Source organism: Clupea harengus, chromosome 24 (assembly GCF_900700415.2).
Source record: "Clupea harengus chromosome 24, Ch_v2.0.2, whole genome shotgun sequence".
NCBI lineage: Eukaryota > Metazoa > Chordata > Actinopteri > Clupeiformes > Clupeidae > Clupea > Clupea harengus.
Window position 1 is genome coordinate 9,826,349 of NC_045175.1, and position 24,330 is coordinate 9,850,678.

The window sequence follows — 24,330 nt, forward strand, 5'->3', positions numbered from 1 at the left end:
ATGATCCAATTGAATACCCTGCATTTTGGGCTAACTCTGTATCTGATTCAATAACTATTCACACAGTTTTCTGTACTGTAGGCCTTTAGGAGTGCAAACAAAAACAGCATACCGGAGAAAAGTGTGGATTGGCCCCAACAAGCTCCCCAAGGCTCGGCACGGCTGAGAACGCTCCGAAGCTGTTCATGAGCCACTCAGCGCTGTCATTAGTGTTGCACCCGCCCACTGAAGAGAAACAGACAGGTCAGTAAACAAAGCGTTACAACATACACAACTCTACGATAGTGGTTCAGGAGGTAGAGGAGCAGTCGTTCAGCAATCGGAGGGTCAGATCAGACTCCTCCTCACTAAGTGTCGAAGTGTACTTGAGCAAGACACTGAACCCCCAACCGCTCCCTATGTACAACATACACAACTCTACGACGGTGGTTCAGGAGGTAGAGGAGCAGTCGTTCAGCAATCGGAGGGTCAGATCAGACTCCTCCTCACTAAGTGCAAGTTGGCACCTTAGATAGTAGCCTCTGCCATCTGGGTGAATGGGTAGTTGTCTGAGGCATAAATCTGTAAAGCGCTTTGAGTGCTCTATGAGTAGAAAAAGCGCTATATAAATGCAGTCCATTTACAATGTCTCTAATTCCATTCAACAAACTGAACAATACAAGCTCTTGATTACAGTCAACGATAATAGCACTTCTAGAAAATAAAATCCGAAACAAAACCATAGCGTAGCTATGTCAGTTATCGAACAGTGTCAAACATCGGCCATTCTGTTAAACAATCAAAATGCTAAGTTTAATAATGGATTAACAATCGATATGCTCAGTCTAATAATGGATTAACATGACAACGCAAACGTTTGTCGATAACACACGCCGTCCGATAATTAACACCATTAAGATATGCATGTCATTTCGTACCTGACTGTGTTTTGTTCAGGAAGGGGAAGATGAAGAATCGGAGCACAGTGCCCCTCTGCATATCATCCATATGGTCAAACTGGAGGCTGAACTCTTGTACTCTGAGATATGAAAAAATGAATAACAAAGACATGCACAGCCCATAAACAAATGAAGAAGCAAAACAAACAAATACAAAAAGAAATCTGCTCCCATGTCATGTCAAGCACAGCATACGCTTTGTGATTGTTTTAGTTAGTTAGTGTTAGTGTTAGTGTTAGTTTGTTAGTGTTAGTGATCATGTTAGTTAGTTAGTTAGTGTTGGTGATGGTGATAGTGATCATGTTAGTGTTGGTGATGGTGATAGTAATCATGTTAGTGTCGGTGATTGTGTTGGTTAGTTAGTGTTGGTGATCGTGATAGTGATTATGTTAGTGTTGGTGATTGTGTTGGCTAGTTAGTGTTGGTTTGTTAGTTAGTGATCGTATCAGTATGTTAGTTAGCGTTGGTGATCGTGGTAATTAGTTAGGGTTAGTGATTGTGTTAGTAAGTTATTGTTAGCGATAGTGATAGTTAGTTTGTTAGTTAGTGTTAGTGATCGTGTTAGTTTGTTAGTTAGTGTTAATGGTATTTTCAAAACAGCTCAACAATGTAGTTGTTGAATTACATACACTGACAATTTTTTCCATGGTTTTAGCTCATGAGGCCGTGCCAAAAGAGAACCACAGAGGTATGGTAACCTACATGTGTTGATACGTCCTGCATGTGAGGTTCTTGCTGCTGACACAGTGCAGGAGACTGCCAGAGGCGGAGGGCAAGAACGGCCGCAGGCTGTCACCAAACACCATGGAAATGAAGTCGATGTCGCTCCAGGACTCGGGATCGAGCCTGTCCAGCCGAATCTCACCAAGGACATCCAAGACGAGAGATACGGAGGGTCTGAAGATGGGGAGAGACTGGAGGAGACAGCAGGAGAGGTAATTTAGCAAAAAAATAAAACAAGAAAGAAGCTAGGACAGTTACCAAGAAGAAAAGGTCTATGTAGTATTATTATTATTATTGTTGTTGTTTGGTTGTGTTGTTATTTATTTGTTTGTTGAAATCTTCAACAGGTAAAAACATAGCTCATGGATTAGACGTATAGAAAACTGATATTAAGCACTGATACCATGTTGGAGACCATGTGGGAGAACATGATGAGAGCTTCATCCAGAACTGCAGAGGTTTTGGTGAGGAGCAGTTTCCAGGTCTCCCTAGAGTAAGTCATGTTGCTGGACAGCTTGCACACCAGGAGCTGGGTGAGATTGTGTGCACTGAATCCTGAGAGCTGTGGGTGCAGACACATAAACATAAACACATAGTTTAGAATGGACATGTTTTAGTAGCATTCTGTGTTTAAAGTACAGTATATAGTGTTCTGCTATGTCAAACAACGCAGGAAGCAACTGATAACACACACTTGAATCTTGTTTATTTGTTTATTTTATTATTTTATTAATTATTATTGTATTCTTTATTTATATTGTTTTCGCTATTGTAATTCTATTGATCCCTTCTTTTAGTCTTGTTTTTAAACTGTTACACCTTTTAATCATGTATATTTGTATCGTCAATTTTACTATAATGCACTTGGGCCATTTCCTTTGAAAAATATAATAAATATATAAATGCTATATAAGTACAAGTGAATTGAGTTGACTGAGTTAAAATGGGTTAAAATGGCAGCTCACCTGTGCACATGCATATTCCGATACGCTGTAGTAACAGGGAACATGTCCGACATCCAAGTGATGCTGCAGATCAGAGCTGTGAATCCACAAACATGTTTAAGAGCATGTGGTGAGGCAATGGGCACAAGCCAGTTAAAGTGATATATCATGAAAGGATCAAGACAGTAAACGTGAATGTGCATACCTGTTGATTCCATTACAGATGTCACTCTCTGCAGAGAATATGAGAAATGATGATGATACATTATCAAGATTAGGTAGTATGAAGGAAAAAAGATCATATGCGATGACATAAACTTAGCCACTATTTGACAGCAAACTTACCATTGATCTTTGTGAAAGGACACTAGAGTGGAAAAGAAAGGTATATAATCATACTCATGAACTTTTTCCCTTTAATTAAACAATATGAGACAATATTGATTTATATATTAGACTTACTGAAGGTGGTAGAGGAAGCTTGCAACCTAGATTGAAAAAAAAATAGACAAATAAAAATGTTTTACACAAAATGAAATTCTCTTAATCATCAAGTTAGTATAGTGGAAATTGTTATATGTTTTTATCTTGTGTTGTTATACGTTTTATGGAAATATGTATAGTACAGAGATAGACAGACAACACAAATACAAAGAACAAAAGTATGTCAAGTATAAAAAAAAGAATTATAACTAATATGGATTCATTATGAAGCTAGATGGTACGATAGATAGACAGATCCACAGTTGAACAATTCAAGCACAACAATATATAGTATTATACGTTAAAAAATAACCTTGTGGTGCGTTCCATCTCAACTGATCTGCGGTTGCGTAAATAATGGGTTCTAGTGCAGGAGGAACATAGGACAGAGCCAGGTACAGGTTTTCCGATCTGAGGGGAGAACGGTGCACCGTTACCATAGTTTTTTATTGATAGCAGTAAATGTTAAACAATTATTATTGATAGCAGTAAACGTTATCAGTGTAAACATACAAAAATACAAGAAGATACAAAAAAAACCCACTTCTTAAAACACACGTTTGAATATCAAGCGGTATCAGTGGTAATGTTTCTGTTACTTTGTAGACATTTAATATTATGTGAAATCTACTTACACTGGCTGGAGTATGTCACATGGTATCTCATTCTGTGAAGGAAATAGGAAAAGTAGTTTTTGTACAAAAAAATATCCCATGTTGAGACAATCTGAATTGTGTGGTTTAAAAATGATATGAAAAGTTGTCTTAAAGCAGCATTATGGAGTTTTGGTCTAAAACTAGCGAGCTAACTACCCAAAAAGCATGCAAAAACCTTGAAAACACAACCAACAGCCCAGCTGACACTGATGAAAGCTTGCTAACAAGCTAATTGGAATCTTTTGGCAATATAATGTCATTCTCTGAAGGCTTTTCTATCATTTTCGCGGGGAGTTCCGTCCCGGAGCACATAACTACAATGCATATGCTTGATGGCTAGTGGGAGAAGTATGTTTGTCTGTTCTTGACTAAATACCATCAAAAAATATTTGACGAAATTACCAAAAGTAGTTGCCTATAAAAACATACCTTGCATAATGTTGCTTTAACTTAAGTTAATATTAAAATAATGAATGAAAATAATATTTGTATTAACTATTTTAATATCAAATGATTAATAAATTAATATTATAAATCGAATTGAGCATGGTGTGTTTTTACCTGTGCAGAGATCCTATCGAGATGACGAAGGACCTCGGACATCTGACGCCCCACAGGAGACTCCAGGAGGTGGGCGAAGACGACCCTGATGACCTCCCCTTTAGGAGGGAGGCCAGGGAGCGGCAGGAGGACCAGCTCAGCCTTCTGCTGGGCAGAGAGGACGTCCAGGGCAGCCAGCTAGAGAAACAGGGGATAGAGCGGAGAGCGTTATAATGTGCGCACGATAAAAATGTGCTCTTTAGCTAAAACCTTTTTGCAAAAAATATGTGTAGAAACAGAGGAGAGGGATGGGAAAATGTTGATGTCTTTATACATAAAAATAATATATGTATATTTATATATTTAAAAGTAAAGGTTTTAGAGCTTAGAAACCTTCATAGTGCATATATAAACATGCCTATTCCGGTCATTTTGAGACCAAATTCAAGTGTATACTTTGTAGTCACATGCATTACTGTGAGCCAATGGTATCAGTTCTACGACGTCACACAACATTCTCCTAATATTATGAGTTATTCGTGTAGTACAGCAGAGCAGATTTTTGAGCCTTGAACACATGAGCTGGAGATGTGGTTAGTGAGTTCGGTGATTTTTAACTATGTTGATTTCTCCATGTCTGTTTGTGTGTTTTTCGTTATTTCCACCCACGTTTGTGCTTTGCGGTAATTGTACTTTAAAACCCGCTGCTACAGAGGGATAGGAAGTTAGTCTATACTTAATAGCTAGCTAGCTAATGGGTTTGTTGGTATTAGAATCAAATGAAAGAACTGACACTTAATGCAGTATAATGAATATGTTTATCTTCCATTAGCCTGCAATTATATGCATTGCATACATACAGTATGCCACACGAGTGCAGAGCTGCCAATGTGTTCTGTCTGTCGCAACACCTTCAACTGACAGTTGTTTCACGAAACGATCACTCTTTTGTTTTAGTCGATGGCATCATAATTTGCTAAATTCCAATTTGAGAATTCGTTACTGGATTTTAAGAGGGTTTTCAGTCAAAGGAGCTAAATCACAAATAAAAAACACAATTTCTTCCAATATACATGGACTCTCTTAGTCTATTTCATGCATGTGATTAAATATTTGGATCATTTTATTTATATTTGTGAAGTATTTAACATTAGAATAGTATCTAACATATTAGAATTAGTCATTGGTCTCATTGATCAAGATCCTGATTAGGTGAAATTAGGAAAAATCCAGTCCTGCTTAGAATAATAAGCAAGTAGTGTTTATGAGATTAAAATACACCACTAAACTGGTCAGTGATTGGTTAGCAATAACAAGGAGCCACTAAAATGGTTAGTGATTGGTTGGGAAAAGAAAACACCACATACTGGATTGAAGTGCTTATTCTGGTCAAGTAGACTTCTAAGTGGGACGAGGACAGAGAATCGCCCATAGTTGTTGAGGAGCCATTCAACGCTGTTGTTAGAGATACATTCCGGATCTAGAAAAACACAAAACATTCAAATACAATTCAATTCAAGAGTTCTACAACTGATCAATACCATATACCATAAAAACACAACACCATACGGACAGAATCAAGTCGGCAGGAGTATTTCAAATGAAAGTAACTTGGCTTAATTCCCACCTGAGGAGTTTCTGGACAGGAAGGGCAGGATGAAGAATCTGAGGACCTTCTCTGCCTGCTCCTCTCTCATGTGATCAAACTGATGACTGAACTCACTCACACTGGGGAAGGCACAAATTATTAAATTAATGAGAGAATAACATTAAATCATATTTGTGCATACGGATAGATCACATATATAACATAACATATAAATGACATTCATCACACCATGTTAGTAGCTTTGGACAAAACCATTTTCTAAATACCTGATCTTTACCTTTACCTTTTATGTTATCATATATAATACTTATTGGAACACATTGTGATGTATGTTATTATAATCATACGATATCGTATTCTTATTGCATCGTACGTAGCGTATCATATAATATCACATATCATATCATATCACATCTCATAGAGATAGCACAAGGTAGCTTGATGTATTATCAAACATTCTACTGTATTACAGTTTTCTATACTGACCGGCAGATTATACATTATCGTATTGCATCGTATCGTATTGTATGGTATAATCTTACAGTAGTTACATTCGTGCACTTTTTATTCCTAATGTAAAGTAGTTATTTATTGTTACACTAGGTCTCTATTGCTCGTAGCTTTGGATAAAAGCGTCTGCTAAATGTAAATGTAAATGCAATATCATTTTGTAACGTATGAGAGTACTGCATTGGAATGTATAATATTGTATTGTACAATATCATATCATGCCATACATAATATCATATGATATTGAAGTGCATAATATCAGACTGTATCCCAGATGTATCACGAGATATCATGCCATACTGTCCCACACTGTAATGTATCATATCATATTGTATCATGTGTGTCAATACTTCACATACATGTGCTGGAAGGTTTGACATGTGAGGTTCTTGCCGCTGACACACTGCAGAAGGCTTCCTGAGGCGGAGGATAAGAATGGACGCAGGCCGTCACCAAACAGTGCAGAGATGAAACTGATGTCTTTCCACAGCATGTCACTGATCAAGTCCAAACGGAGCTCCCCAAGCACATCCAGGACAGGAGTTACAGACGGACCCATCACTGTCAGAGACTGTCAAGAGTGGATACAAAAGGATGATTTTTAATTTAAAAAAATTAACAGTTAAAAACTTTTGGCTGAAATCAAAATAAACCCTGAAAGTAAAAAACGAATTTGGTCACAAATGACCCCATTACCATGTTGGAGACCACGTGGGAGACCATGATGAGAGCTTCATCCAGAACAGCAGAGGTTTTGGTGAGGAGCAGCTTCCAGGTCTCCCTAGAGTAAGTCATGTTGCTGGACAGCTTGCACACCAGGAGTTGGGTGAGATTGTGTGCAGTGAATCCTGTCAGCTGTGGGTGGAGACACGTAAACAGTAAGCCACACAGACAGAGCTAAGAATCAAACAACTTTTCACTTTCAAAGCAGCAAGAAACTTCAAATTTGCATAGCAGAACTCATCTCACCTGTGCACAGGCATACTGCTCCAGACTGATGTTACAGGGGACCAGTCCAGCAGCCAGATATGACTGCAGGGCATTGCTGTCAAGATGAAAATATATTGTCATATTTATGGGTTTAAGACTGAAAGACTTATCTGAGGTTGGCACCATGCTCCCCCTTTCATCCAAACAGCATTTTAGAATTTAGAACTACGGTACGATTTCTCATCGTTACGACACATGTCCTGCATTTCAGAACTCCTACATTTCGATTCTGTCCGCCCTATTTTTTTTATTTCAATTTGACTTGACTTGTGATATGACTTAAATCTACCTGTTTCCACCATCACAGATTCGGCTTTCTATGGGGAAAAAAAAGAGAAAGATTAAGAAAAGGAAAAATAGTATGACACTGGAGAAAACATTTCAATGCTCCAGTTCGTTGGATCGATTGACCCTATCAACTGGTTTGGTTACACTTACCATTGACTGGTGTTGTAGGACACTACACATGAGATAAAACAACACGAAAAGTCAGAATCACGTACACAAAGGTCAAAGGTTAAAGTCAAATATAGACCTGACTTGTGTGTATGAATGTTATTCTTCCAGGCTCATTTAAATGTACCACCTCACCTGAGCTGACGGAGGCACTGGACAATCTGTCCCTGGCAGGAAAGAAAAAAAGAAGAAGAATGAATATCGTGAACGGGTTGAAATGTGTGTGAGTGAGGGCAGTGACATTACTGTACCTGAAGCCCCCCACCCCATCACACACACTCTCTCTCACACACACTCTCTCTCTCTCTCTCTCAAACACACACACACACACACACACTCTCTCTCACACACACACACTCTCTCTCTCTCTCTCTCAAACACACACACACACACACTCTCTCTCTCTCTCACACACTAGCTCTATCACACACACGCACTCTCTCTCTCTCACACACACACACACACTCTCTCTCTCACACACACACTCTCTCTCTCACACACACACTGTAGCGAAGGGAGAGCGTAGTCAGCCCACCCGGACTTGAACCCGGGTCTACAGGGTGCCAAGCATGCATTCTGACCGCAACGCCAAAGCGCCAGGCTCGATGGCATGGCAGTCAGAGCACTTACTCATCTGTAGTGACGATCACATCGTCAGACTGCCCTCACCTTCGGGAGGCGCGCCATTGCACTTCACGCACACAGGCATTCCTTGCGCATCCACCAACCATACTTCTCCCATCCAGAGCGCCCCACACACAAGAGCTTCACTCATCTATGGGGTCCCTCACACAGGGGTCTACAGGGTGTCAAACATGCATTCTGACCGCAACACCAAAGAGCCAGGCTCGATGGCATGGCAGTCAGAGCACATACTCATCTGGAGTGACGGCACATCGTCACACACACATACTCTCTCACTCACGCACACTCTCTCGCTCTCTCACACACACACACACACACACTCTCTCTCTCTTTCTCTCTCTCTCACACACACACACACACACACACACACTCTCTTACAAACACACACACTCTTTCTCTCTCACAAACACACACACTCTTTCTCTCTCTCCCTTTCTCTCACACACACAAACACACAGACACACACTCTTTCTCTCTCTCTTTGTCACTCTCTCATTAAGTGCTGCTGCTCTTGTTGGGGTTGCCCTTAACCCCCATCTTTCCTCAGTTACCTTTCAATTTTTTCCTGTCCGTTTCTCACAGTCACGGTTCAATGACCAGCTGTAATGCCTGGCACATTTCCTGAAACAATCTAAGAATTTACCAAAAAAAAGGTGCGCGCATTTCTCAAAACACTTGGATTACCTGCCAAATCCCGTAACTCCTGTAAATTTGGTTAGAGAATTGAATGCTGTTCATGTCACCGACACCAATTTCAAAACAAAGGTTTGACAACGGCCGAATTCCTGTAAAACGTACCACCAGAGTGACAAAACACTGTGTCACTGTTGGGAGCCAAGACACCGAAACATTTTATTAGTATAAACATATACCCTGGACGTGTGTTCAGAATTAGAACTTTGCTCTCGCTCTCCCCCTCTGTCACTGATACTTATTGATCACTTATTGATACCATATTGTAGAGAATTGAATGCTATTCGTGTCACCAACACCAATTTCAAAACAAGGTCTCAAGTGGTTGAAAGAGACTGAACCGTACCCGTGATGAAAACCTGTGACACAATGGGAAAACCATCTTGCATGACACATATGAGAAGAACCTTCTGCCTTTGGACAGTTTGAATCACGCTTCATCATCCCAAGCAAACAACCAAGGTTTGAATGACAAATAAAAAATTACATTTAAATAAAGAAAATAACGGATTGGGGTGTATCCACAATGACAACCTGTGAATTGAATCAAACCTTACCATCGCACGTAAACAAACAAGGTTCAAGTGACCCGTAACGGGGGACAAAAAAAACTTTTCTCTGAAACGGATGAAATATAAGCTTGACAAATATTCACAAACTGCCATTTTACAGTCACTCTTTCATACGCTGATTGATCACCACACCAGACTCATTATTTTTTCAAAGTAAGTGAATACCATTTCGTAGCAAGTTGAATGCTATTCGTGTCACCAACACCAATTTCAAAACAAGGTCTCAAGTGGTTGAAAGAGACAGAACCGTACCCGTAATAAAAACCTGTGACACAATGGGAAAACCATCTTGCATGACACATATGAGAAGAACCTTCTGCCTTTGGACAGATTGAATCACGCCTTATCATCCCAAGCAAACAACGAAGGTTTGAATCACAGATAAAAAATAACAGAATCAAATCTTATCATCACACGTAAACAAAAACACCTTTTCACTGAAACGGATGAAATGTAAGCTTGACAAATATTGCTAACTGGTTTAACGATTTGGAACACCATGACTTATAATAGTAGTATTAGTAGTATTATAATAGTTTTTTGGGGGTAAGACTGAATTGACTGAACGGACGTGCCAAAGCATTTCTTCCAAAGAAGGAGATGTTACCGTTTGTTTTATACACTGGAGAATGTTCATGTGTGTTGGATTTATCATCCAGAAACTTACCATTACCTGGTGATGTAGGACACTAAACATGAAAAAAAAAACAGGCAAAGGGTCACACACACACACACATATTTTAAATGTACACTAAACGTTTTACATATAAATGTTGATCTTAAAAGCCAATTACGTTCTTACAACAATGAAATCTCACCTGAGTTGGAGGAGGTATTGGAGGCACTTCACAATCTGCTCCAGACAGAGAAAAACAATAATACGAACAAACATAAACATTTAAGAAACATTTTGAAGAAAATCAATACGCTATTCTTATGCAAGATTATGAAACATCCTCTAATTCTACATTAAATAATACAATTCATTAGAAAGTCTTCCCACAAAGACAGAAAAAAAGAAGGAGAGAAAGAAAAGTGTGTGTGTGTGTGTGTGTGTGTGTGTGTGTGTGTGTGTATTAGGACAGACCTATTGGAGTAAGTTGGAGTAGTTGTTCCACAACTCCACTGATGATTGGCTCCAGATCTCCTGGTACTGACGTCAACGATCCCCTCAGCCTCGGGATTCTATACATCACAAATCAGAGGATAAGAAAACACAAAGAAACAAAAAAAACAATGTCCGCATATAATTTGGGGTGAGTTGACAATATATCAGAAGATAATGATAAAGGAAATGCATCTATTACATAAAAAAAATTCACATTTGATATTCTGATCATGACGATACCGAATCGTATTAAACAACAAAAAATGTAAAGCTTAAATCTTTGTACTAATTGACAAAACATTGACCGTAGTAATTTCCTTAATGGCTACATGCATGTTTTTTTAAATACATTTTGAATATTGAATTCACTTACATTGCTTGATAGAACTCACAAGGTAGTTCAAGCTATGAAACAGACAAAGAAAAAAAGAGAGAGAGAGAGAGATGTCGTTAGTGAAGATAATAAAAGGAGTCTGATCAAGGCTTGTGATTCTGTTCACGTATACGCCATTATAACGTGGTGAATACACTATAAAACTCTAACACACTGATGTGATGATATGAATGCATTCAGCTAAACATTTAATGCAGATTTCATAGAAAGGGCCAAAGCGATGTCAGTTAGCCTAATTTTGGTCATGAAAGTCTTTTACCTGTGTGGAGAGTAAGACGACGTGATACAGAACTTCTGGAAGGTTCCGCTCCACTGGTGACTCCAGCAGGTGATCCAGCACTCTGTTGATGACCTCATCTTTGCCTTGGGGATGAGGGAGAGGCAGAACCATCAACTCAGCCGTCTGCTTAGGACTGAGAAGATCCAATACTGCCAGCTGCCAGAGAGAGAGAAGAAGAGAGAGAAAAGTATTTCAAATTATTACAATTAAGACCATGGCTAGATACCTGTATGCACTTGAAGAGAATACAAATCTGCATAATGAGAAAGTAATGATTGTATAACAGAAAACACACGTACTGGATCAAAGTCCTTATTGAGATCAAATAGACTTTTGAGTGGGACGAGGACAGAGAATCTCCCATAGTTGTTGAGAAGCCATGCCATGCTGTTGTTGGAGATGCATCCAGAGTCTGTGACAATACAAAAACATCCAAATATTATTCCTGGGTATATTTATATCATACATTGTATACATTGTCCTATTTACAAAATAATGTATATGAATATATGTAGATACAGTATGTATGCCTATAAAATCAGCAATGAATTCATCTCTTTTTTAGGAATTCCTGACTTAATTCCCACCTGAGGAGTTTCTGGACAGGAAGGGCAGGATGAAGAATTTGAGGACTTCCTCTGCCTGCTCCTCTCTCATGTGATCAAACTGATGACTGAACTCACTCACACTGGGAAAGGCACATGAATAAGAAATCATTTGCTATTCTTTAGCGCTGAATTGTATCATATCGCACCATACAGTATTGAATTATATCGTTTACTATCATATCACATTGTATCGTATCGTATCATTTACAATACATTTAGTCATTTAGCAGACGCTTTTGTCCAAAGCGACGTACAAGGGAGAGAACAGTCAAGCTAAGAGCATCGTTTACTATCATATCACATTGTATCTTATCGTATAGTATCGTTTACGATCATATCACATTGTATCGTATCGTATTGTATGGTATAATATCATATCGTATGATTGTACTGCACTGGAATGTATAATAATATAGTATTTTTACAATATCGCATCATATCATGCCATACATCATATTATATGATATTGAATTGCATAATATCAGACTGTATCACAATATTTCACGAGATATCATGCCATACTGCCCCACACTGTAATGTATCATATCATATTGTATCATGTGTGCCAATACTTCACATACATGTGCTGGAAGGTTTGACATGTGAGGTTCTTGCCGCTGACACACTGCAGAAGGCTTCCTGAGGCGGAGGATAAGAATGGCCGCAGGCCGTCACCAAACAGTGAGGAGATGAAACTGATGTCTTTCCACAGCATGTCACTGATCAAGTCCAAACGGAGCTCCCCAAGCACATCCAGGACAGGAGTTACAGACGGACCCATCACTGTCAGAGACTGTTAGGAGGGATAATGAGAAGCAAGAAACAGTTATTATTTGCAAAAAAATTCAAAATATGTTGGAAAATAAATGAAAACAGTTGAACTGTCTAACAATGTTTATTTCGTCACAAAATCACCCCATTAATCAGCTCAATTTTCCCACACGCCACACGATCGATTTAGTTCATGAGTTCACTTTGTTCTTCGCTTTGCTCATTGCCCATCAATGAAATTGGGGCGCTATGTCTGCTGATTGCAGTGTTGGCATTGGGCTGCCCTTAGAGGAAGTGTAAGATATTCATACCTTGTTTGAGACCACGTGGGCGACCATGATGAGAGCATCATCCAGAACTGCAGAGGTTTTGGTGAGGAGCAGCTTCCAGGTCTCCCTAGAGTAAGTCATGTTGCTGGACAGCTTGCACACCAGGAGCTGGGCCAGGTGTTGTGCAGTGAATCCTGTCAGCTGTGGGTGCAGACACGTAAACAGTAAGACACACACAGACAGAGTTAAAAATCAAACAACTTTTCAACTTCAAAACAGTTTTTCCTCCAAGATACTTCTGATTTGAGTCTATGCAAACACATGAATATGAGACCAAAGTTTTGTCTTTATGCATCAAATTTGCATAGCAGAACTCATCTCACCTGTGCACAGGCATACTGCTCCAGACTGATGTTACAGGGGACCAGTCCAGCAGCCAGATACGACTGCAGGGCATTGCTGTCAAGATGAACACATGGTCATATTTATGGGTGTGACAAAGGTGTTGAATGAAGAACACATCAGAAGTTTGCTTGATCACCAGTTGGAAAAATTGCATGTGAGAATTTAGAACAAGAGTGTAAATTCAATCATAATGACATGTGTCCTACACTCTTACAGGCTGTCTATTCAGTCAGCCATAGTTTTCATTACTTCATCTTGATTGGAGTTGTGAGATTATTTAAACTTACCTGTTGATATCTTCGCAAATTCTGCTTTCTACAGAAAAACACAAAACGACCAGATTAATTTAGGAAAATTAGATTATTCTGATACTGGAAAAAACACTGGAGAATGTTCATGTGTGTCGGATTCATCATCCCTTTGTACCAGAGACTTACCATTAACTGGTGTTGTAAGACACTAAAAATGAAATAAAACAACAGGACAATGGTCATACACAAAATATATTAACTGCACACTAAACGTTTTACATATGAATGTTTATCTTCAAAGCTCATTACATTTTTACAACAATGAAATCTCACCTGAGTTGGAAGAGTTACTGGAAGCGGCACTAAACAATCTGCTCCAGACAGAGAAAAAACAATAACATGAACAAACATGAACATTTAAGAAATATTTTGAGGAAATCAAACCGTTATTCTCATGCAAGATTATGAAATCTCCTCTAATTCTACATTAAATAATACAATGCATTAGAAATGTCTTCCCACAAAGACAGAAAAAAAGAAAGAAAGAAAGAAAAGTGTGTGTGTGTGTTAGGACAGACCTATTGGAGTAAGTTGGAGTAGTCGTTCCACGCCTCCTCGGATGATTATCTCCAGATCTCCTGATACTGACGTCAACGATTCCCTCAGCCTCGGGATTCTATACATCACAAATCAGAGGACAAGAAAAAACACAAAGAAACCAAAACAAACAATGTCAGCATATAATTTGGGGTGAGGTGACAATATATCAGAAGATAATGATAAAGGAAATGCATCTATTACATACAGAAATTCACATTTGATATTCTGATTATGACGATACCGAATCGTATTAAACAACAAATAGCGTAAAGCTTAAATCTTTGTACCAATTGACAACAATTCACCATTGTAATTTCCTTAATGCCTACATGCATGTTTTTTCGAATACATTTTGAATATTGAATTCACTTACATTGCTTGATAGAACTCACAAGGTGGTTCAAGCTATGCAACAGAAAAAGAAGAGAGAGAGAGAGAGAGAGAGAGAGAGAAAGAGATGTGTCGTTAGTGAAGATAATAAAAGGAGTATGATCAAGGCTTGTGATTCTGTTCAGGTATACAGTACGTCAGTATAACTTGGTGAGTACACTATCAAACTCTAACACACTGATGTGATCATATGAATGCATTCAGCAAAATATATAATGCAGAGTTCATAGAAATGGACAAAGCCATGTCAGTTTGCCTAATTTTGGTCATGAAAGTCTTTTACCTGTCTGGAGAGGACAACGACGTGATACAGAACTTCTGGAAGGTTCCGCTCCATTGGTGACTCCAGCAGGTGATCCAGCACTCTGTTGATGACCTCATCTTTGCCTTGGGGATGAGGGAGAGGCAGAACCATCAACTCAGCCGTCTGCTTAGGACTGAGAAGATCCAATACTGCCAGCTGCCATAGAGAGAGAGAGTGAGAGAGAGAGGGAAGGAGAGAGAGAGAAGAAGAGAGAGAGGAGAAAGAAAAAAAGAGAAAAGTATTTCAAATGATTACAATTAAGACCATGGCTAGATGCCTGTATGCACTTGAAGAGAATCAAAATCTGCATGCTGAGAAAGTAGAGATTGAATAACAGAAAACACACTTACTGGATCAAAGTCCTTATTGAGATCAAATAGACTTTTAAGTGGGACGAGGACAGAGAATCTCCCATAGTTGTTGAGAAGCCATGCCATGCTGTTGTTGGAGATGCATCCAGAGTCTGTGACAATACAAAACATCCAAAAATTATTCCTGAGTATATTTATATCATACATTGTATACATTGTCCTATTTACAAAATAATGTATATGAATATATGTAGATATGTATGCCTATAAAATCAGCAATGAATGAATGTCTTTTTTAGGAATCCCTGACTTAATTCCCACCTGAGGAGTTTCTGGACAGGAAGGGCAGGATGAAGAATCTGAGGACCTTCTCTGCCTGCTCCTCTCTCATGTGATCAAACTGATGACTGAACTCACTCACACTGGGGAAGGCACATGAATAAGAAATCATATAATTTGCTATTCTATAGTGCTGTATTGTATCATATCGTACTATACAGCATTGTATTGTATCTTTTACTATCAAATCACATCGTATCGTATCGTATCGTATCGTATCGTATCGTATCGTATCGTATCGTATCGTATCGTATCGTATCGTATCATATCGTTTACTATCATATCACATTATATCGTATCGTACACTATCATATCACATTATATCGTATAGTATAGTATTGTTTTACGAACATATCACATTGTATCGTATCGTATTGTATGGTATAATATCATATCGCATGATTGTACTGCACTGCACTGTATAGTAATATAGTATTGTACAATATCGCATCATATCATGCCATACATCATATCATATGATATTGAATTGCATAATATCAGACTGTATCACAATATTTCACGAGATATCATACCATACTGTCCCACACTGTAATGTATCATATCATATTGTATCATGTGTGCCAATACTTCACATACATGTGCTGGAAGGTTTGACATGTGAGGTTCTTGCCGCTGACACACTGCAGAAGGCTTCCTGAGGCGGAGGATAAGAATGGACGCAGGCCGTCACCAAACAGTGCAGAGATGAAACTGATGTCTTTCCACAGCATGTCACTGATCAAGTCCAAACGGAGCTCCCCAAGCACATCCAGGACAGGAGTTACAGACGGACCCATCACTGTCAGAGACTGAGTCAACGGATAATGAGAAGTGAGAAACAATTTTATTTGCAAAAAAATAAATGAAAACAGTTGAACTGTCTAACAATGTTTCATTCGTCACAAAATGACCCCATTACCATGTTGGAGACCACGTGGGCGACCATGATGAGAGCATCATCCAGAACTGCAGAGGTTTTGGTGAGGAGCAGCTTCCAGGTCTCCCTAGAGTAAGTCATGTTGCTGGACAGATTGCACACCAGGAGCTGGGCCAGGTGTTGTGCAGTGAATCCTGTCAGCTGTAGGTGCAGACACGTAAACAGTAAGACACACAGACAGAGTTAAAGAGCAAACAACTTTTCAACTTCAAAACTGTTTTTCCTCCAAGATACTTTTGATTTGAGTCTATGCTAACATATGAATATGAGACCAAAGTTTTGTCTTAATGCATCAAATTTGCATAGCAGAACTCATCTCACCTGTGCACAGGCATACTGATTCAGACTGATGTTACAGGGGACCAGTCCAGCAGCCAGATACGACTGCAGGGCATTGCTGTCAAGATGAACACATGGTCATGTTTATGGGTGTGACAAATGTGTTGAATGAAGAACACATCAGAAGTTTGCTTGATCACCAGTTGGAAAAATTGCATGTGAGCAGACCCAGAGTGTAATTTCAATCATAATGACATGTATCCTGCAATCTTACAGGCTGTCTATTCAGTCAGCCATAGTTTTCATTACTTCATCTTGAATGGAGTTGTGAGATTAATTAAACGTACCTGTTGATATCTTCGCAAATTCTGCTTTCTACAGAAAAACACAAAACAACCAGATTCATTTAGGACAATTAGATTATTCTGATACTGGAGAATATACCATTTGTCTTATACACTGGAGAATGTTCATGTGTGTTGGATGGAGCATCCTGAGACTTACCATTAACTGGTGTTGTAGGACACTAAACATGAAATAAAACAACAGGCAAATGGTCATACACACAAACATATTTTAAATGTAGACTGAACGTTTTTCATATAAATGTTGATCCTAAAAGCCAATTACGTTTTTACAACAATGAAATCTCACCTGAGTTGGAGGAGTTATTGGAAGCAGCACTTCACAATCTGCTCCAGACAGAGAAAAACAATAACATGAACAAACATGAAAATTTAAGAAACATTTTGGGGTAATCAAACCGTTATTATAATGCAAGGTTATGAAATCTCCTCTAATTCTACATTAAATAATACAATTCATTAGAAATATCTTCCCACAAAGACAGGAAAAAAGTAAGAATAGTGTGTGTGTGTGTGTGTGTGTGTGTGTGTGTCTGTGTGTTAGGCACAGACCTGTTGGAGTAAGTACGAGTAGTCCTGCCACAGCTCCACTGATGATTGGCTCCAGATCTCCTGGTACTGACGTCAACGATTCTCTTAGCCTCGGGATTCTATACATCACAAATCAGAGGATAAGAAAAAACACAAAGAAACAAAAAAACAATGTCCGCATATAATTTGGGGTGAGGTGACAATATATCAGAAGATAAGCAAAAAGGAAATGCATCTATTACATACAAAATTCACATTTGATATTCTGATTATGACGATACCGTATCGTATTACAGAACAAAAAACGTAAAGCTTTAATCTTTGTACTAATTGACAAAACATTGACCGTAGTAATTTCCTTAATGCCTACATACATGTTTTCTCGAATACATTTTTAATATTGAATTCACTTACATTGCTTGATAGAACTCACAAGGTGGTTCAAGCTATGAAACAGACAAGAGAGACAGAGAGAGAGAGAAAGAGAGAGAGAGAGAGAGAGAGAGAGAGAGAGAGAGAGAGAGAGATGTGTCGTTAGGGAAGATAATAAAAGGAGTCTGATCAAGGCTTGTGATTCTGTTCAGGTATACGTCAGTATAACTTGGGGAGTACACTATCAAACTCTAATACACTGATGTGATCATATGAATACATTAAGCAAAATATATAATGCAGAGTTCATAGAAATGGACAAAGTGATGTCAGTTAGCCTAATTTTGGTCATGAAAGTCTTTTACCTGTCTGGAGAGGACAACGACGTGATACAGAACTTCTGGAAGGTTCCGCTCCACTGGTGACTCCAGCAGGTGATCCAGCACTCTGTTGATGACCTCATCTTTGCCTTGGGGATGAGGGAGAGGCAGAACCATCAACTCAGCCGTCTGCTTAGGACTGAGAAGATCCAATACTGCCAGCTGCCAGAGAGAGAGAGAGAGTGAGAGAAAAGTATTTCAAATGATTACAATTAAGACCATGGCTAGATACCTGTATGCACTTGAAGAGAATACAAATCTGCATAATGAGAAAGTAATGATTGTATAACAGAAAACACACGTACTGGATCAAAGTCCTTATTGAGATCAAATAGACTTTTGAGTGGGACGAAGACAGAGAATCTCCCATAGTTGCCAAGAAGCCATGCCATGCTGTTGTTGGAGATGCATCCAGAGTCTGTGACAATACAAAAACATCCAAATATTATTCCTGGGTATATTTATATCATACATTGTATACATTGTCCTATTTACAAAATAATGTATATGAATATATGTAGATACAGTATGTATGCCTATAAAATCAGCAATGAATTCATCTCTTTTTTTAGGAATTCCTGACTCAATTCCCACCTGAGGAGTTTCTGGACAGGAAGGGCAGGATGAAGAATCTGAGGACCTCCTCTGCCTGCTCCTCTCTCATGTGATCAAACTGATGACTGAACTCACTCACACTGGGAAAGGCACATGAATAAGAAATCATATCATTTGCTATTCTTTAGCGCTGAATTGTATCATATCGCACCATACAGTATTGAATTATATCGTTTACTATCATATCACATTGTATCGTATCGTATCATTTACAATACATTTAGTCATTTAGCAGACGCTTTTGTCCAAAGCGACGTACAAGGGAGAGAACAGTCAAGCTAAGAGCATTGTTTACTATCATATCACATTGTATCTTATCGTATAGTATCGTTTACGATCATATCACATTGTATCGTATCGTATTGTATGGTATAATATCATATCGTATGATTGTACTGCACTGGAATGTATAATAATATAGTATTGTACAATATCACATCATATCATGCCATACATCATATCATATGATATTGAATTGCATAATATCAGACTGTATCACAATATTTCACGAGATATCATGCCATACTGTCCCATACTGTAATGTATCATATCATATTGTATCATGTGTGTCAATACTTCACATACATGTGCTGGAAGGTTTGACATGTGAGGTTCTTGCCGCTGACACACTGCAGAAGGCTTCCTGAGGCGGAGGATAAGAATGGCCGCAGGCCGTCACCAAACAGTGCAGAGATGAAACTGATGTCTTTCCACAGCATGTCACTGATCAAGTCCAAACGGAGCTCCCCAAGCACATCCAGGACAGGAGTTACAGACGGACCCATCACTGTCAGAGACTGAGTCAACGGATAATGAGAAGTGAGAAAACAATTTTATTTGCAAAGAAATTCAAAAAATGTTGGAAAATAAATTAAAACAGTTTAACTGTCTAACAATGTTAAATTTCGTCACAAAAAGACCCCATTACCATGTTGGAGACCACGTGGGCGACCATAATGAGAGCATCATCCAGAACTGCAGAGGTTTTGGTGAGGAGCAGCTTCCAGGTCTCCCTAGAGTAAGTCATGTTGCTGGACAGCTTGCACACCAGGAGCTGGGCCAGGTGTTGTGCAGTGAATCCTGTCAGCTGTAGGTGCAGACACGTAAACAGTAAGACACACAGACAGAGCTAAGAATCAAACAACTTTTCACTTTCAAAACAGTTTTTCCTCCAAGATACTTCTGATTTGAGTCTATGCTAACATATGAATATGAGACCAAAGTTTTGTTTATATGCATCAAATTTGCATAGCAGAACTCATCTCACCTGTGCACAGGCATACTGCTCCAGACTGATGTTACAGGGGACCAGTCCAGCTGCCAGATATGACTGCAGGGCATTGCTGTCAAGATGAACACATGGTCATGTTTATGGGTGTGACAAATGTGTTGAAGGAAGAACACATCAGAAGTTTGCTTGGTCACAAGTTGGAAAAATTGCATGTGAGAATTTAGAACCAGAGTGTAATTCCATTATAATGAAATCTGTCCTGCACTCTTACAGGCTGTCTATTCAGTCAGCCATAGTTTTCATTACTTCATCTTGAATGGAGTTGTGAGATTAATTAAACGTACCTGTTGATATCTTCGCAAATTCTGCTTTCTACAGAAAAACACAAAACAACCAGATTCATTTAGGAATCTTAGATTATTCCGATACTGGAGAATATACCATTTGTCTTATACACTGGAGAATGTACCATTTGTCTTATACACTGGAGAATGTACCATTTGTCTTATACACTGGAGAATGTTCATGTGTGTTGGATGCAGCATCCTGAGACTTACCATTAACTGGTGTTGTAGGACACTAAACATGAAATAAAACAACAGGCAAATGGTCATACACACAAACATATTTTAAATGTAGACTGAACGTTTTTCATATAAATGTTGATCCTAAAAGCCAATTACGTTTTTACAACAATGAAATCTCACCTGAGTTGGAGGAGTTATTGGAAGCAGCACTTCACAATCTGCTCCAGACAGAGAAAAACAATAACATGAACAAACATGAAAATTTAAGAAACATTTTGGGGTAATCAAACCGTTATTATAATGCAAGGTTATGAAATCTCCTCTAATTCTACATTAAATAATACAATTCATTAGAAATATCTTCCCACAAAGACAGGAAAAAAGTAAGAATAGTGTGTGTGTGTGTGTGTGTGTGTGTGTGTGTCTGTGTGTTAGGCACAGACCTGTTGGAGTAAGTACGAGTAGTCCTGCCACAGCTCCACTGATGATTGGCTCCAGATCTCCTGGTACTGACGTCAACGATTCTCTTAGCCTCGGGATTCTATACATCACAAATCAGAGGATAAGAAAAAACACAAAGAAACAAAAAAACAATGTCCGCATATAATTTGGGGTGAGGTGACAATATATCAGAAGATAAGCAAAAAGGAAATGCATCTATTACATACAAAATTCACATTTGATTTTCTGATTATGACGATACCGTATCGTATTACAGAACAAAAAACGTAAAGCTTTAATCTTTGTACTAATTGACAAAACATTGACCGTAGTAATTTCCTTAATGCCTACATACATGTTTTCTCGAATACATTTTTAATATTGAATTCACTTACATTGCTTGATAGAACTCACAAGGTGGTTCAAGCTATGAAACAGACAAGAGAGGAAGAGAGAGACAGAGAGAGAGAGAAAGAGAGAGAGAGAGAGAGAGAGAGAGAGAGAGAGATGTGTCGTTAGGGAAGATAATACAAGGAGTATGATCAAGGCTTGTGATTCTGTTCAGGTATACGTCAGTATAACTTGGGGAGTACACTATCAAACTCTAATACACTGATGTGATCATATGAATGCATTCAGCTAAATATATAATGCAGAGTTCATAGAAATGGCCAAAGCTATGTCAGTTAGCCTAATTTTGGTCATGACAATCTTTTACCTGTGTGGAGAGGAAGACGACGTGATACAGAACTTCTGGAAGGTTCCGCTCCACTGGTGACTCCAGCAGGTGATCCAGCACTCTGTTGATGACCTCATCTTTGCCTTGGGGATGAGGGAGAGGCAGAACCATCAACTCAGCCGTCTGCTTAGAACTGAGAAGATCCAATACTGCCAGCTGCCATAGAGAGAGAGAGTGAGAGAGAGAGGGAAGGAGAGAGAGAGAGAAGAAGAGAGAGAGGAGAAAGAAAAAAAGAGAAAAGTATTTCAAATGATTACAATTAAGACCATGGCTAGATGCCTGTATGCACTTGAAGAGAATCAAAATCTGCATGCTGAGAAAGTAGAGATTGAATAACAGAAAACACACATACTGGATCAAAGTCCTTATTGAGATCAAATAGACTTTTAAGTGGGACGAGGACAGAGAATCTCCCATAGTTGTTGAGAAGCCATGCCATGCTGTTGTTGGAGATGCATCCAGAGTCTGTGACAATACAAAACATCCAAAAATTATTCCTGAGTATATTTATATCATACATTGTATACATTGTCCTATTTACAAAATAATGTATATGAATATATGTAGATATGTATGCCTATAAAATCAGCAATGAATGAATGTCTTTTTTAGGAATCCCTGACTTAATTCCCACCTGAGGAGTTTCTGGACAGGAAGGGCAGGATGAAGAATTTGAGGACCTCCTCTGCCTGCTCCTCTCTCATGTGATCAAACTGATGACTGAACTCACTCACACTGGGAAAGGCACATGAATAAGAAATCATATAATTTGCTATTCTATAGTGCTGTATTGTATCATATCGTACTATACAGCATTGTATTGTATCTTTTACTATCAAATCACATTGTATCGTATCGTATCGTATCGTATCGTATCGTATCGTATCGTATCGTATCGTATCGTATCGTATCGTATCGTATCGTTTACTATCATATCACATTATATCGTATCATATACTATCATATCACATTATATCGTATAGTATAGTATTGTTTTACGAACATATCACATTGTATCGTATCGTATTGTATGGTATAATATCATATCGCATGATTGTACTGCACTGCACTGTATAGTAATATAGTATTGTACAATATCGCATCATATCATGCCATACATCATATCATATGATATTGAATTGCATAATATCAGACTGTATCACAATATTTCACGAGATATCATGCCATACTGTCCCACACTGTAATGTATCATATCATATTGTATCATGTGTGTCAATACTTCACATACATGTGCTGGAAGGTTTGACATGTGAGGTTCTTGCCGCTGACACACTGCAGAAGGCTTCCTGAGGCGGAGGATAAGAATGGACGCAGGCCGTCACCAAACAGTGCAGAGATGAAACTGATGTCTTTCCACAGCATGTCACTGATCAAGTCCAAACGGAGCTCCCCAAGCACATCCAGGACAGGAGTTACAGACGGACCCATCACTGTCAGAGACTGAGTCAACGGATAATGAGAAGTGAGAAACAATTTTATTTGCAAAAAAATAAATGAAAACAGTTAAACTCTCTAACAATGTTTCATTCGTCACAAAAAGACCCCATTACCATGTTGGAGACCACGTGGGCGACCATGATGAGAGCATCATCCAGAACTGCAGAGGTTTTGGTGAGGAGCAGCTTCCAGGTCTCCCTAGAGTAAGTCATGTTGCTGGACAGCTTGCACACCAGGAGCTGGGCCAGGTGTTGTGCAGTGAATCCTGTCAGCTGTGGGTGCAGACACGTAAACAGTAAGACACACAGACAGAGTTAAAAATTAAACAACTTTTCACTTTCAAAGCATTTTTTCCTCCAAGACATTCTATTCGAAATCATGGTTATGGCATATTATGCTATGAATGTGAAGAAAGCTATGTTTACTCGCATCAAAGTTACTCAGCTTCGTCTTACCTGTGCACAGGCATACTGCTCCAGACTGATGTCACAGGGGTCTCCAACACCAGCTGCCAGATACGACTGCAGTGCATTGCTGTCACAACGAAAACATGGTCATATTGGGTGTTAGAAATGGCTTACCCTAGATGAAAACATGGTCAAATTGGGTGTGTGAAATGGCTAACCTTAACCCTAGGTAAAAACATGGTAAAATTGGGTGTTAGAA

The 24,330-nt window shown here is 38.8% G+C and overlaps 3 protein-coding genes across 3 annotated transcripts in view; all 3 read right to left on the reverse strand.

Annotated features, from left to right (window-relative positions):
- The window catches only part of LOC116219042, a 14,688-nt gene extending 11,532 nt beyond the window's left edge, over positions 1-3,156 (reverse strand). Inside the window, exons 1-8 of the mRNA XM_042703425.1 lie at positions 3,133-3,156; positions 2,951-2,972; positions 2,811-2,838; positions 2,627-2,702; positions 2,065-2,223; positions 1,641-1,852; positions 918-1,018; positions 113-225 (exon numbers count right to left, since the gene is read on the reverse strand). Of these exons, the coding sequence (XP_042559359.1) occupies positions 113-225; positions 918-1,018; positions 1,641-1,852; positions 2,065-2,223; positions 2,627-2,702; positions 2,811-2,838; positions 2,951-2,972; positions 3,133-3,156 (735 nt within the window). The remainder of the gene's footprint in view (positions 1-112; positions 226-917; positions 1,019-1,640; positions 1,853-2,064; positions 2,224-2,626; positions 2,703-2,810; positions 2,839-2,950; positions 2,973-3,132) is intronic.
- On the reverse strand, positions 2,781-12,931 carry LOC122128789. Its single transcript, XM_042703579.1, has 19 exons — positions 12,731-12,931; positions 12,129-12,229; positions 11,841-11,953; positions 11,521-11,697; positions 11,241-11,272; positions 10,847-10,944; positions 10,578-10,612; positions 10,427-10,448; positions 7,985-8,016; positions 7,832-7,853; positions 7,683-7,710; positions 7,373-7,448; positions 7,100-7,258; positions 6,763-6,974; positions 5,912-6,012; positions 5,652-5,764; positions 4,306-4,482; positions 3,724-3,755; positions 2,781-3,499 (listed from the first exon to the last, which is right to left on the reverse strand). The coding sequence occupies exons 1-19, from the start codon at positions 12,928-12,930 to the stop codon at positions 3,361-3,363; spliced, it is 1,869 nt and encodes a 622-aa protein (XP_042559513.1). The 5' UTR covers position 12,931; the 3' UTR covers positions 2,781-3,360.
- A 294-nt stretch (positions 12,932-13,225) lies between these two features.
- Positions 13,226-24,270, reverse strand: LOC116219044. Its single transcript, XM_031561944.2, has 35 exons — positions 24,120-24,270; positions 23,778-23,936; positions 23,456-23,667; positions 22,841-22,941; positions 22,559-22,671; positions 22,186-22,362; positions 21,863-21,894; positions 21,470-21,567; positions 21,207-21,244; positions 21,057-21,078; positions 20,844-20,871; positions 20,536-20,611; positions 20,197-20,355; positions 19,854-20,065; positions 19,248-19,348; positions 18,959-19,071; positions 18,639-18,815; positions 18,316-18,347; positions 17,923-18,020; positions 17,660-17,697; positions 17,510-17,531; positions 17,353-17,380; positions 17,048-17,123; positions 16,709-16,867; positions 16,387-16,598; positions 15,772-15,872; positions 15,490-15,602; positions 15,119-15,295; positions 14,819-14,850; positions 14,424-14,521; positions 14,179-14,216; positions 14,032-14,053; positions 13,882-13,909; positions 13,573-13,648; positions 13,226-13,390 (listed from the first exon to the last, which is right to left on the reverse strand). Exons 2-35 carry the CDS (start codon positions 23,874-23,876, stop codon positions 13,226-13,228), a joined length of 3,273 nt encoding a protein of 1,090 aa, XP_031417804.2. The 5' UTR covers positions 23,877-23,936; positions 24,120-24,270.
- Positions 24,271-24,330: the final 60 nt, after the last annotated feature.